Genomic DNA, 14,091 nt, shown 5'->3' with positions numbered 1-14,091 from the left:
CCGCCCACTATAGATGACGCGCTGTCCCGCAGCGTGCTCGTTCACGTACGTGAACGCGCCAGGCAGCGACGAGCCCGGACTTGTGGGAAGGAAGCAGCAGAGCGCGGTAAGTGACTGCACGCTGCAACTAGTATGTATTTAGTTTATTGTTTTACGTTTAGTCGGTATAGTTTGTGTGTATGACTGGAAAGTTAAAGCGGTTATCTAAGCGGCCTCTAAATACCAACGAAACGAACCGTAACATGACGTCAGCTGTTTCAGCTCGTCATTACAAACTGAGCCGACGTTATGTTGCCTGGCTGAAGTTGGAGCCCCAGTTAATTGAACATGAATAGAGTAGTGATTCAACCTGAGTATTGTCCGAGGTTTGACCATTAACTTTGCTGAATTTGCACCACACCATTACATTACATTTCATTTAGCTGACGCTTTTCTCCAAAGCCACTTACAATAAGTACATTTCAACCATGAGGGTACAAATTCAGAACAACAACAATCAAGAAAGTACCATTTTCTTCAAGATAGCCAAACTACGAAGTGCTATCAGTAAGTGACATTTTAAGTGCTACCAAAGTTCCTCCTATTCAAGGTGTGTTTTTAGTTTGCGGCAGAAGATGTACAGACTTCCTGCTGTCCTGATGTCATTGGGGAACTCATCCACCATTTAGGATCCTGTAGAGTGTTTAGATCAGTGAGGAGCTGCAAGCTGATTGGTGGATGCAGAGCGGAGGGAGCTGGCTGGGATGTAAGGTTGGACCATGTCCTGGATGTAGACTGGACCCGATCTGTTCACAGCACGGTACGCAAGTACCAATGTTTTGAAACGGATGTGGGCAGCTACTGGTAACCAGTGAAGGGAGCAGAGGAGGAGGAGGAGGAGGAGGAGGAGGAGGAGGAGGGGCGGAGCAGTGTGAGTGAATTTAGGAGGTTAAAGACCAGCCGAGCTGCTGCATTCTGGATGAGCTGCAGAGGTCAGATGGTACTAACAGGTAGACCTGCCAGGAGGGAGTTACAGTAGTCCAGACGTGAGATGACCAGAACCTGAACCAGAACCTGGACCAGAACCTGCGCCGCCTTCTGAGTGAGAAGAGGACGTATTCTCCTGATGTTGTGCAGCATGTATCTACAGGAACATGTTGTTGCAGTGATGTTGGCAGAAAGAGAGAGTTGACTGTCGAGTGTCTCCGAGGTTCCTAGCAGTCAGGGTCGGGGATAACACAGAGTTGTCCAAGGTAATAGTCAGGTCGAGGGTGGGAGAGTCTTTCCCTGGAAGGAAAAGCAGTTCAGTCTTGTTGAGGTTAATTTTCAGGTGGTGTGAGGACATCCACTGAGAGATGTCAGTCAGACAGGCAGAGATTCGTGCTGCTACCTGTGTTTCAGATCGGGGAAAAGAGAGGATCAATTGGATGTCATCAGCATAGCTGTGGTAGGAAAAGCCATGTGAGTGAATGACAGAGCCGAGAGAGTTGGTGTACAGAGAGAAGAGGAGGGGACCCAGGACGGAGCCTTGAGGGACACCAATAGTGAGAGGACAAGGTTCAGACACAGATCCTCTCCAAGTTACCCGGTAAGTGAGGTCGTTGAGGGAGGATGAGAACAGGGAGAGAGCAGAGCCTGAGACATCGAGGTCCTTTACTTTTTGGTTTTGAAGAAGCAAGCCTGTAAAACTGACAATTTGCTGGTACGTTGTTTGAACACCCGACTGAATGCTGCTGGTACTACAGAGTGTAAATGTTAAATGTTGCAGGAGCATCCAGGGCTCAGACGGAGCAACAAGCAGTGAGGATGGCCGAGTGGAACGCCTACTACCGGAATGAAGACGAAGAGGAGGAGCAGGAGGAAGGAGAGCAGTCTGGAGGTGAGAGGAAAATATCCCCATTACTCTCTTCATCAAGTGCATGTAATGCAAGATTGTCCATACATCACTCTGATGTGGTCAGCGGTCCTCTATATTCATAATTCAGGAGATTTTTCCTCCACTTTATTGTATGTGTACATGCAACCAAAACAAATCAGGTCTCTGTCTTCGATAGTTTACAGAGTCACTGGAAGAGACAGTCTGGTGTTCTTGGTTGATGCCTCCAAGGAAATGTTCATCAAAGGGGAAGACGGACAACCTTCAAACTTTGACATGACAATGCAGGTAAGATGATAAGTTATCTTCCTCTTTTGGCTAGATTTAATTTTGCCATGAGTTATTTGTCTTTGACCACCTATTGTGTTGGTGTAACAGCTGTTCTTGTACTGGTTAAAGTGGATGTGATTGAAAATCCAGATTGTAATATGCTTGGCATTTGCAAAACATTTGCTAAAATAATCTCAAATATTATATGTAGACTGAGAAAAAGCTCCTGCAAGCACAAGTCATCCTGATTACAAAAGTCTTTAAAGTTATTTGGTGAAAAAGTGAGAATTGTTTGGCAGAGCTCATAAAAGAAAAGTGAAGCTCACCTCCTGTATGTAGCTTGTACAGAATAGTTAAGTCCTGCTTCGTTCAGCAGTCGTAACTGTGTGTGTGTGTGTGTGTGTGTGTGTGTGTGTGTGTGTGTGTGTGTGTGTGTGTGTGTGTGTGTGTGTGTGTCCTGTCCTTGTAGGTTGTGCGCAGTGTGTACACCAGTAAGATCATTAGTAGTTACAGGGACTTGGTGGCTCTGGTTTTCTACGGCACGGCGCAGAGCAAAAACCCCAGAAACTCCTTCAAACACGTCTATGTGTACCACGACCTCGATGAACCTGGTGAGAAGCTGCACTTGTGGAAATAACACACGATCGAACTTTATCTAATGTGCTGCTGATGTGGTGCAAACCCACGTCCTCAGATTAATTCAGATTAAACATATTCAACCTCTTTTTGTTCTTACATGTTATTTTACGAAAACAGAAGAGAATTTGAAAATAATAATGCAAAATTGCAGTTGATTTGAACCCATGCATTTTTTTTTTTATCAAAGCAAAAATGCAAGTAAACCAGTGATCGGATTAAAAGCTACCCATGATCGGATTAAAAGATATATTGGTGACCTTGTAATGGAAACCTTAAGTCTGCTTTCGTTTGAATTTTCTTTTCTTTTCTCCAAAATCAATATTTTTTTTAATTGTCTATTTCCTCATTTTGTCACAGGTGCTAAGCGAGTCCAGGAAGTGGATGCTCTACGGGAGAGTAAAGATGCCCAGCCAGCAGCAAAGACTATGGGCAGTGGGGAGACGTCTTTAGGTGACGCTCTGTGGTGCTGCTCCAACCTCTACAGCGACATCAAGCTTCGCCTCTCACACAAGCGCCTCATGATTTTCACCTGCAGGGACGAACCGCACGGAGGCGACAGCGTGAAGGACCGACAGGCTCGCACCAAGGCTGGTGATCTCAAGGAGACCGGTGGGTCAGAAGCAGAGGATGCTCTTCTCTCATGACAACATGCAGAAAGTCTGTGGCTTTATGGCAATGAGCTGTTTATAGGTTTGACTTCATCGACCCAGTCAGCCTTTTTTCGTAGCCAGCACCGTCATTTCACACTATTTTATTGCAGTCTCATGGTTGATATGATATGTTGAACCTGAATGTGGACTCTCTTTTCTCGTCCCTCTTCTTTTAGGTGTTGTTATTGATTTAATGCACCTAATGAAACCGGGCGGCTTCGATGTCTCGCTCTACTTTCGTGACATTGTCAGTCCACCAGAGGATGAGAGTGAGTTGGGGCTGCAGCTGGAGCTTTGTGACAAACTGGAGGACCTCCAGAAACGAGTGCGAGCCAAAGAGCAGAAGAAGAGAACTTTGGCCAGGTGCGGTTTTCAATTATTTGGTGTTTAAAAGTTATCTCAGCCTGTTCCTTTTCCCTCTTATTAATTGATGGATGTTTTGCTGTCTTCTTCCTTTTGTGGTTCATCTTTGTGTCTTTTCAACTCACACCATTTTTCCCTTTTTGCTGTCTATAGGTTGAACCTGTGTCTTGGTGAGGGCTTAAATGTAGCCGTGGGAATGTATGCAACTGCTGTGACTGCTCGAAAACCAGCCGCCATCAAACTTTACAGGGAAACCAACGAGGAAGTCCGCAGCAAAACTCGCACCTTCCATACTCAGACTGGCAGTCTGCTGCTGCCCAGTGAGATAAAGAAAGCCCAGGTAAAAGCAGACTTAATGTAATGCTGTTTTGTTTTGAATGTTTTATCAAACATTTAAATTTCACAATAAAAACTCTACTTTTTCTGTGTGTGTGTGTGTTGTAGGTTTATGGTAAGAAACAGATCGTGATGGAGAAGGACGAGGTGGACGCCATCAAGAAGTTTGATGATCCTGGACTGTTTCTGATGGGATTCAAACCCATGGAGAAGCTCAAACTGCACCATCATATCCGGCCTGCCGTCTTCCTCTATCCTGAGGAGGACGAGGTGAAAGGTACAACTGTGTGTCTGGTTGTGTCTGATATGTTTTGAAGTGAAGAGGAACAAATATGACACCAAAGTACTGAGCGTGATATTCCCAAATACTTTGACAGTGACACAAATTCCCCACCTGTCGGCAAAATTTGCCGTTTGACATCAAAGTCAGACACCTATGGATCTGTATGGTTGAGCGTGTTACTGTAGATATGCGTCCTGAAGGGCATCTTGTGGGTTACAATGACAACAATAGAAGTTCACAACACTTCTTTATCTTTCCAGAATAACTCTTACTTTAACCATCTCACCTCTGACCAACCAAACCAATGAAGAAAACGAGTAATAGCCAATCAGAGGCAGAGTAGGGCAAGTCTTCATGTAATGCAAGTGGTTGCTAGTCATGTCAGCAGCTGTCAAAAACCCAAACAGAACACATGCTGAATTAAAAGCCTAAAGTTCTCTGACATCGAATGTTCAAGACGCTATTTATCTGTCCAGTCTTCTTTGTCTGTATGACCAGTTGCATTCACCTTATTTAAAGTTACAAACATCATAGTCAGCTGAGAGTCACCAGTTAACACAGTCACCCGTTAAAGTGAAACACCAGCGCTCCACTTTGTCAGAATAAACACACTCCATGCCAATAAACCCACAATCATTTTCGATCTATCTATTTTTTATTTTTGGTTTAATGTAAAGAAGACGTTGATGATGTTAAACTTGCTTTAAAAGTTGGCAGTGTCTGCCCTTAAATTATCTGCAATTTAAAAAGGCAAGCTCATGTTTAACTTGGCTTTGAAATCTGGCCACTGATACTTTCAATAACTGGAAAAGAGAATTTAAAGCTGAGATAGTTGTATGTCTTGGCATTGGCCATTGTTTTACTCTTGACAGAAGTGTTGACTAATATGACTTTTTGTCATGAAAAAAAGTGTTTTTCTTGTTGAGGGGTTAGAAATGGGAAACCAGAAGTTTCTGTTTGCTGGCAGAAAAATCTAAACTCCTGTGATATTTCATTTCTGGGTGTTTAAAAACCAAATCGAGTTGTAAAACAACAATTGCAGTAAGGTATTATTTTCATGGTGTGTCCTCTATCTTCTGCACTGAATCCAATGCATCCTGTGTGTGTTCACTTCAGGCAGTGCGTGTCTGTTCTCTGCCTTGCTGAAGAAGTGCAGCGAGAAGAACGTGTTCGCTCTGTGCCGCTGCATCCCCCGCCGAAACTACCCGCCTCGATTTGTTGCCCTGGTGCCTCAGCAAGAGAAGGTCGACGAGGGGAAAGTGCAGATTACACCACCAGGTAAGACACCGCAGGGGTCGGGAGGAGTTTCAGGTGGATCCGAAGAACCCCCGACTGAACGGGCGGATGAGTTTAGGTTCTTTTAAAACCACTTTAGCACTTTATCATTCAAATACATCATAGTAGTTCATTGTAGTGTGAAGGTAACTTGCCCTCTTTTGTCTTTATCAGGTTTTAACGTCCTCTATCTGCCGTACGCTGACGACATCCGGACTCTGGATTCTCCCCGCTACCCGTCGGCCTCTCAGCTCCAGGTGGACAAGATGAAGGCGATCGTCTCCAAGCTCCGCTTCAAATACAGGTAAGTCTGAAAACACCTAATGACCAAATTCTGAAGGCTAATTGATAGCATATTGACTTTGGAAATGGACATGTGGTGGCGCTATAATCACAATAACATGCATAATTTCTTTGGTGGTTTTCTTTCAGTAGCATGTTTTCATTCTTTGTAATGTAACGCAGGAGTGATGCCTTTGAGAACCCAGTCATACAGACGCATTACAGGAACCTGGAGGCCTTGGCTCTGGATATGGTGGCTCCAGAAAACATAGAGGACCTCATCAGTAAGATGCAGACTAAAGGCCCATTCCCACCATCCCGTGGCCCTACCCCTTGTTTAGGAGTGACCTCTGCTGGGTAGTGGCCCTTCAGAACAAATGGGGACGCCACTTGTTGTTTCAACAGTAGCCACAACTCTCCGAAGTTAATTACTAATAAGTTTGTAAGCTTCGGGAATTTGATTATTACATTTATGGAATTATACAGTATGATGACTGTGGTGGCGGGGTGTGGTTAGCTCAGCTGCAGCAGGGGGGGAGAGTGAGGGAGTGGTTCAGGGAACGGTGCCAGGAGGAGGATAATTGGCGCAGCTGAACTGAATTGGGGGGAATTGGTTTCTTCCCTTATATAACTGAGCAGGACCTGGTGAGGGGGGAGGATTAAGCAGCCTGGAAACAGACGCTCGGAGGCTGGGCAGGAGAGCGCCAACACCAGGTGTAGCAGAGTGTGTGCCACAGTGTGGATCAAACAATAAAAGCGAAATCATAAACCAAACTTTGTGGCTCAGCGTGTGTCGTCTGTCTCAAGGAACCCCCACGGTAGCTCAGACGTGCTACATTGGGCGCCAGCACGCTCTGCTACACCCGGTGTCGGCGCTCTCCTGCCCAGCCTCTGAGCGTCCGTTTCCAGGTCCTGCTCGCTTCTATAAGGGAAGAAACCAATTCCCCCCAATTCAGTTCAGCTGCGCCAATTATCCTCCTCCCGGCACCGTTCCCTGAACCACTCCCGCACTCTCTCCCCCCCTGCAGCTGAGCTAACCACACCCCGCCACCACAATGACATAATGGTGTATCTCAGAGTATTAGCTATTAATGCTCACAAACAAGACTTCATTCAATCTGTTTAAACCAGAAACAAACATCTTCCTTCTCTGATGGGTACAGTCATTGCTTGTGTCTTCATCCCTGTCCTTCTCTGCCTCAGTGCCAAAGGCGGACCAGATTGACAACCGTCTGGGTCCATTGGTCCAAGATTTTAAAGATGTAGTGTACCCGGACGACTACAATCCAGACAGCAAACCGACTGCCAAACGCAAAACAGGTCAGAACTCGAGCCACCGCTGCAACAAAAGCAAAACTGCTGTTCACTGTGTGCATGTTCTTTAGTCTTGGTTCTAATCAGTCAGGAGTTATTGATGACGCTGTAGTTACATCAACAGGTTGTGTGATCATTATATGTTGAGGTATACTAAAACTCTAACATCTTATTTGACCCCGTGTCTGACCCTGTAGCTGATGCTGGAGGCGCAGGCGAGAAGAGGCCCAAAGTGGAGGTGACGGAGGACGAGCTGAGGAACCATTTGCAGAAGGGCACTCTGGGAAAGCTGACCGTGCCCGTACTGAAGGAGGCCTGTAAGCAGTTTGGGGTTCGGACCACCGGGACCAAGAAGCAGGAGCTGATAGACGCTCTGACCACCCGACTGGGCTCCTGAGGACTCGGGGTCAGATTCACTTGAACAAACCAGGTTCTGGTAAATTCTGTCCAGTATTTTACAAGCAGGTAACCAGTCTTCATTTGGGTCATCTGTGTTTGTTTTAAACTCAATATGTGGCCTGTGAACTTTGGGATGGACTAGACACTGTGTTCGTTGTTCGACAAATAAATCAATAAGATTCAATGAAGGTTGGAGCAACTATATTGAATGGAAACAAAAATAATGTCTCAAAAATGTTCTTTCTTTTCAAAAAATCTAAATGGAATACACTGTAAACGTTGTTGTAAAAATACTACGAGTAGATGATGACTCACGTTGCATTTTCATAAATAAAACTTTTTATATCCCTGTTTTCTATATTTGTTTCATTTTCATAACTGAGTAACTCTGTTCATCCTAAGCAGCATTTCCAGTTCTTCTCGTAGCAGGAAAAGAAAAGGTGTGTCCTCAGTAAGATTTCAGGATTATCGGCATACCTTGACCTTCTCACTGCATTGTTTTGCCGAGCAGTGCAATAAAAAGGAGCAGTGTTTGAGCTTTGGGCAGGCCTGTGCAGGCAAATACTGCTTCACAACAGCAGGAAGAAGTCTTCACATTCAACGCAGACCACATGTGAGTTACGTCAGGACTGAGAGTAGATGACATACGTGGAGGAGGTTGATCTGACTAGACTTCAGGTAATGGATCCTTGGGAACGTTTTGCCACTGATCAGAGTGGCTATAACAACATTATACTGCATATGGCTGTCCTGTTTTGGTTTACGACTCTTCTCTCTGTCTGTATGTCTTGATTATAGTCCCAGCTATAATTTGTGACGTGTATTATGACACTAACATTATAAACATTTCTCGACCGGCGTGTTACTTTGAAAGTTTAGGACTTTTACAGTGAAAGTTGAGAGCAGTTTCCTGTTCTTCTCGACATCGGCTGACGCTCTGCCAGCTGCAGAGAAATGGAGTGTCAGTGTGAGAAGGACTCTGATGATGCTGTTGCCGGTGAGAAAGAAATCCAAAAACTTCCTCAACTAAACCTTTAAAAGCAAGAAATATGTTGCTGACAAGTATTATTTGTAGTTCAACATCCGTTGTATGACAATACAACTTGAATATGGACTTAATACGATGTTTGTTGCTCACTTAAGGGTGTTTTTTGAATCTTGGGTGCAGAAACCAAGTCGTTAATACATTTGTCAAGTGTAGAGTGTAAGCGGTGCAGTATGCAATATAATACATCGAGTTAGCGGCTGAGTCTTTCTGACTTGCAGGGGGATTTTCAAAATAAAAGCAATGAAAAACATGTTACCTTCCAGTTCTTTAAAGTTGAGAAAAAAATAAATAAAGGAAACATTTGTAATACTGCTAGAACACATTTTATGTAGTTTTGTTAAATAATCTATTTGAAACCATTTAAGGTGCAGCCACATTTAAAAGTCCGATAAACATTCCTCATCAAAATAATCCTGAACTGGCAGATTGTAACATCAGCCTTTAAATTATAAACAATTTAAATGAAAGTATTAACTGCAGACACACACACACACACACACACACCATTCAGCATTCAGCAACAGGGTTTTCTCTGGATTTCTGCTTTCCACATTTGGGTGAAAGGTAAAACCCATGATATGATAAGTGCTGAACAGCGCTGCAATACTGATGTCATGTTTCCTCCCTGTTTAGGCTGGTGGCTGAACGGCAACAGTGTCCAGATGGGAGCTTTTACTGTGGTGGGGTATCTTCTCTACAGGTTTTCACAAAGTCAGTCACTCAGCAACACTTTCTGTCAAATTTATAGAAAAAGAGGATTTAGATGAGACATGTTGTTTCATGAATTTAAAGTAAAAGAAGTTGTTAAACAGATTCAGCTTTGTTGAACATGTTAGGAATGATCCAGGTGAGGACAGACACCACTTCAAAATTAACATGGTATTACCAAAGAATCTGTAGTTATTGTTATTGTCAACAAATACCACTAAAAGGCCACAAAGAGCAACACTTTTTTTTTTAATTAAATGTTTAATAAATAGTGCATTTCTTGGTTCATCCACAGATCATTACACACTCTGTAATATAAATTGTCATCATTCCAGTGTGGCTATTTTTAATCACATCTGGAAAACAAGTGTCTGTAGAACAGAGCAATAATATCATGCAGTGTGAAATATATGTATGGTGAAATGTTGAAAACCATAAAAGGTCTTTAGATCAGTCAGTTCTCTGTTATCCCAACTGCAGATTTGCAGATTTTTAATGGAGGAACACTTTCTGTGATTCAGACTCCATGTAATGGTAAAATCAAATTTTCCCATCTGTATGTTCAAACAGTACGGGTAAAAATGTTCACATTTAGATACTTTAAAAATGAAAAGTTGTTTTGGGTGGTTAAACTATAATTTTCTGGTGGTTTGTTGAATGACTGAAATGTGTCCAGTGAGGATCAAACTTATATCAGCAGAGTTTCTTACATTCAGCCAATCAGGAGCCAGCATTGGTAGAGCTTTTGTCAACACATTAATTGTGTTCAATTGATTTAATTAAGGATCTGACTGTATTAAATGTGAATAATTTTATATTCATTTTAGCCTGCAATGAGAAATAGTTCTCTATAAATCCCTTTAATATCTCAATCTGGTATCCTGACAGTGGTTTGATTTCCCTGCAGCTCTTCCAGCTCTGATCCGATGGCCGATTCGTCTCTTCTGCTCTTTAACTGGTGAGTTAATTTAAAGTTATCTGTTAAAGGTCAGAGGTCACGGTGTGCTCCCCCTTAAAGCCTGATTTGATGTGGTAGCACAGAAAAACGCTGTAATGATCTCAAGATCTCAAGAACACGAGTGTGTATTTCTGCTTCTGCCTCAGGTCTGTCCGCTCTGTGGAGCTGGGTGAGCCGCCTCGTCAGCACCCTCCGAGGTACAAAAAACATCCCATTTCTGACCGAGTCTTAAAAAAAAACCTTTGATGACAAAAAAAACATTTGCTGACTTTTCCCCTCATGTTTTCTGTCTCAGGAATCCAGAGCTTGTTTAAGTGGCTGTCTCGAACTTGGCAGTTCTTTGTCGGTGAGCGCTGCCTGCTGTTCTGTTGGATGTTGTTTACTCGTTACTGTGTGTTGTAAATGAACGTTTTATATAGATGTAAACAGGTCGGGAAGAGTTTACAGTTTGAGTGGGCAAAGTTGAGTCATCAGAGGAAGTGACTCAGTGATTTATGCAGACTCATAATAACAACTGGGTGATAGGTCTGCATAATTATTATGAAGCTTTAATTAAAACTTAAACCTTCTAACTTCTAATTTACTCCTCAGGACTTTCCTCCAGGTTCAAGCGGCTGGTTGATGCCATCACAGGTCAGTTCACGCTCATTTTTATCTACTTTATCTGCTGTTTCATGTTTGTCTGACTGAATCTCCCTCACGTATTCCACAGTCCTTTGAGTAGAAATAAGTCTCATTCTGTTCTGTTGTGACTCTTCATGTCTCACTGGCCCTCGACACACCTGACATTAACATCCGTCCAAATGGCCAGCTTTCAGTCTGTCAGTTCACACCTGTCATTAACATGTGTCTCGATGGACCATTTGTGATCCGATCTAACTTCCCCATTCTATATGCACGTGAACATGTACAGAAACACGAGGAGAGGAGTTGAAGCTACAAGCATTTAACAAAATGAGACATCTTTGGTTGCTGGAGATATTTTTATGCACCGTTTGTTAGAAATTTATGATGTATTTCATGTTTGTAAATGTTAAAACTAAAAGAAAAAAAGATAAACACAGAGGAGGCTTTGGTCACTGTGTTTAAATCACAGAAGAGCTGCTGAAATGTGGTCTGAGCAGATCAGATCTCAACGAGTCCTAGGTGCGTTCACACCTGTACTTTTAATGGACCACTTGTGATCCGCTCACCCAGGACAGATACATCAATCATGTCTATTCTGATGTGGATGTCTTTTAATACAGTAACTTAGACTGAGGAGGTCTTAACTAAAACCAAAAATCACATCACAAGCTGAACTTCGTTTTGTCTCGATCTGAACCAAACTTAAAGTACTGAACTTAAAACTACATTTCTTTCCACTCTGAGAGGATCTGAGAGGAGAATAAAGAGTTGACTTGACAAACAATCACAGAAGTTCTCTTTTCTGCAGGGTCGTCCAGAGAGTCACAGACAGATCTGACCATCACTGACCTCTCCTGCCTGAGGCTGATCCTCCTGGGGCCCGCTGGCGGAGGCCGGACCTCCCTTGCTGATACTTTATTGGGCAACAGTAAGACAAAGGCACCTATAGGTCCTCTAATGGAGAGCACCAAGCGAAGGACAGTCGTGGACGGTAGAGATCTGACCGTGATCGACACCCCAGATCTTTTGGGGACGTCGTTGGAGGACAACGAGAGAGCCAGGGAGACTCTGAGGAGCCTTCAGCTCGTCAGTCCCGGACCGCACGCCTTCCTGCTGGTGATCCGGGCTCCAGACTGCAGCATGGGGATCGACCAGGACGCCGCCCAGGCCATCAGAGCCACCCTGGAACTGTTCGGAGAGGGAGCCATGGAGCACGTCATCCCGGTGCTCACTCATGCAGACCGTCTGGGTCGAAAGCAGACTGTAGATGAGCTGCTGGATGTGGACAGTCTGAAAAGGGCTGTGTCTCTGTGCGGCCAGAGTCCTGAGCTGGTGGACAACAAGCTGGACCGTCCTCAAGAGGAACAGCGTGTGACGCGGCAGCATCTGTTGAGGCGTGTGACGGAGACGAAGGAGCTGAGGGGACATTTCGTCCACGAGCTGCAGCGGAGGGAGGACTGCATCAGGGAGGAGCTGCTGGCTGACATGGCCTCTGCCCTGGCTAGAAAACTGGGACAGTGAAGAAATAAGGTGGCAGGATTCATTTATGTGTTAAACATGTAATTTTGACTTTAAGTGCGAGGGTGATTCTTTGCCTGAGGTATTTTGGTCACTCTGCTGGTTTACCACTGTCCAGATGGATTTACTACCGCCGGTCGTCTTTTGGTTTTCAACATGCCGCAGATGCTTTTGGTTGGATATCATGGTCGCACACACACAATTGTCCTATTTTAATGTATTGTAGTTCTGCTACATAATCTTTTGTGTGGGCCTGTGGCTCATGTTTTCATACTCTGCTCCAGTTCTTTGGCCTCCCACATCCTTCATAATTTGTAAGAGATATCAAAATTTAAAAATGATCAGAGAAAATAAACACAAGTCATATTGGGGCGAGAGTTCAACAGCACTGTTCAATGTATTCTGTGTGTTCTCTAAAAGACACAAAGAGAAAACAGCTCTTCAATAGTTTAACAATTACTTCTGCTAGCTCAAATGTAATTGCAGGTTTTGATAGACTGTATTTATGTTGCTGCGGTGAACAGATAACTAGAAAAGGACAATGACTGTATTACAGCCAGTAAATAGATATGTTAGTCTAGTTTTAACTGAGATTTATTTAAACCCCCTTTACTTTACAAGTATATGACTGTCAATGAAGTGTCAACCTGATTTAATCTCTTTAAACTTTTTTGGTAGACTGATCTTAATGGCCAGAAATAAATGGTCTAAATATCCCTGACTGAAGCAGAGTGGCCTGATGATTAGGGAGAGCTTTCTACAAACATTTTAAAATTTACCCATCCAGAAAAAAACAAAGAGATTTCACATGTGCAAAAAGTTTTGATCACATTAAACATGTGAAACATGTATTTTGCCCATTGGTAATGTGGTTTTGGAACATTTTCATGTAGATTCCTGTGTGAAGACTTTCCCACATATTTTCCCCGTGTTATCATATGTTGTAACAAATGGTAATGTGTCCCATAGCTACAAATAGATGCAAAATGAGACCCAAAATGAGCAAAAATGGGAAAATAAATGACCTCAAATTTGTCACTAAAAGTGGCTCCTTAGTTAATGTGGTTCTTTGTAATATAAAAATGATAAATTAGAACCACTTTAAATTCAGCACATAGAAAAGAAAACTTTCTATTTGTTTTTAACACCATCCCTGGAAAAAGTCAAGTCCAATCGAGTTTGAACTACTTTCACGCGGCCTCGGCAAACCAGATGTAAAAGCAGGACTGTGAGGTGTGCCGCTTCACAGGTGAGTATAAAGTGGAAAATGCAAGAGTTTCGCAGTCTCGAGGGAGGGACGGCTCCACCGGCCACTGACGCAGGCGGTGACAGCAACATGGAGCCAGGGAGACGCTACTGCGCATGTCTGCGTCTGCACGGACGGAGAAAGAGAGAGAGAGAGAGAGACACAACAGGAAAAAAAAAAGTGGCAGAGACAAAGGACTGAGCAGCCTTTAGGGAAAGAGCAGAGGACAGACTCCGTCTTTAGACCGGTTTATGGCAGTCCAGCTGTGACGCCACCGCCGGGAAACGGGCGGGTAAGTGGTCGGTGTTGGGGGGGGGGGG

At 43.7% G+C, this 14,091-nt stretch overlaps 2 protein-coding genes across 6 annotated transcripts; both read left to right on the top strand.

Moving 5' to 3' along the window:
* Positions 1-58: 58 nt before the first annotated feature.
* xrcc6 (X-ray repair complementing defective repair in Chinese hamster cells 6) lies at positions 59-8,024 on the top strand. Of its 2 annotated transcripts, none has more exons than XM_069156081.1 (13): positions 59-106; positions 1,748-1,858; positions 2,034-2,143; positions 2,595-2,736; positions 3,122-3,373; positions 3,591-3,777; positions 3,931-4,117; positions 4,222-4,390; positions 5,513-5,674; positions 5,846-5,975; positions 6,137-6,237; positions 7,157-7,273; positions 7,465-8,024. In XM_069156081.1, the coding sequence occupies exons 2-13, from the start codon at positions 1,786-1,788 to the stop codon at positions 7,662-7,664; spliced, it is 1,830 nt and encodes a 609-aa protein (XP_069012182.1). In that variant the 5' UTR covers positions 59-106; positions 1,748-1,785; the 3' UTR covers positions 7,665-8,024. The 2 variants fall into 2 exon arrangements, with proteins under 2 accessions (XP_069012182.1, XP_069012183.1); XM_069156082.1 differs by lacking the exon at positions 59-106 and adding an exon at positions 1,330-1,567.
* A 179-nt stretch (positions 8,025-8,203) lies between these two features.
* Positions 8,204-13,537, top strand: LOC138201850 (uncharacterized). 4 transcript variants are annotated; one of them, XM_069155357.1, is made up of 8 exons: positions 8,204-8,344; positions 8,546-8,663; positions 9,348-9,425; positions 10,330-10,380; positions 10,527-10,577; positions 10,676-10,726; positions 10,972-11,013; positions 11,816-13,537. In XM_069155357.1, exons 2-8 carry the CDS (start codon positions 8,621-8,623, stop codon positions 12,526-12,528), a joined length of 1,029 nt encoding a protein of 342 aa, XP_069011458.1. In that variant the 5' UTR covers positions 8,204-8,344; positions 8,546-8,620; the 3' UTR covers positions 12,529-13,537. The 4 variants fall into 4 exon arrangements, with proteins under 4 accessions (XP_069011458.1, XP_069011455.1, XP_069011457.1 ...); XM_069155354.1 differs by having other exon boundaries at positions 8,541-8,663; XM_069155356.1 differs by lacking the exon at positions 8,204-8,344 and having other exon boundaries at positions 8,436-8,663.
* Positions 13,538-14,091: the final 554 nt, after the last annotated feature.

Source organism: Embiotoca jacksoni, unplaced genomic scaffold (genome assembly GCF_022577435.1).
Source record: "Embiotoca jacksoni isolate LCO1_2020_lvr unplaced genomic scaffold, fEmbJac1.0.p SCAF_20, whole genome shotgun sequence".
NCBI lineage: Eukaryota > Metazoa > Chordata > Actinopteri > Embiotocidae > Embiotoca > Embiotoca jacksoni.
This window is presented reverse-complemented; position numbering and strand designations above follow the sequence as displayed.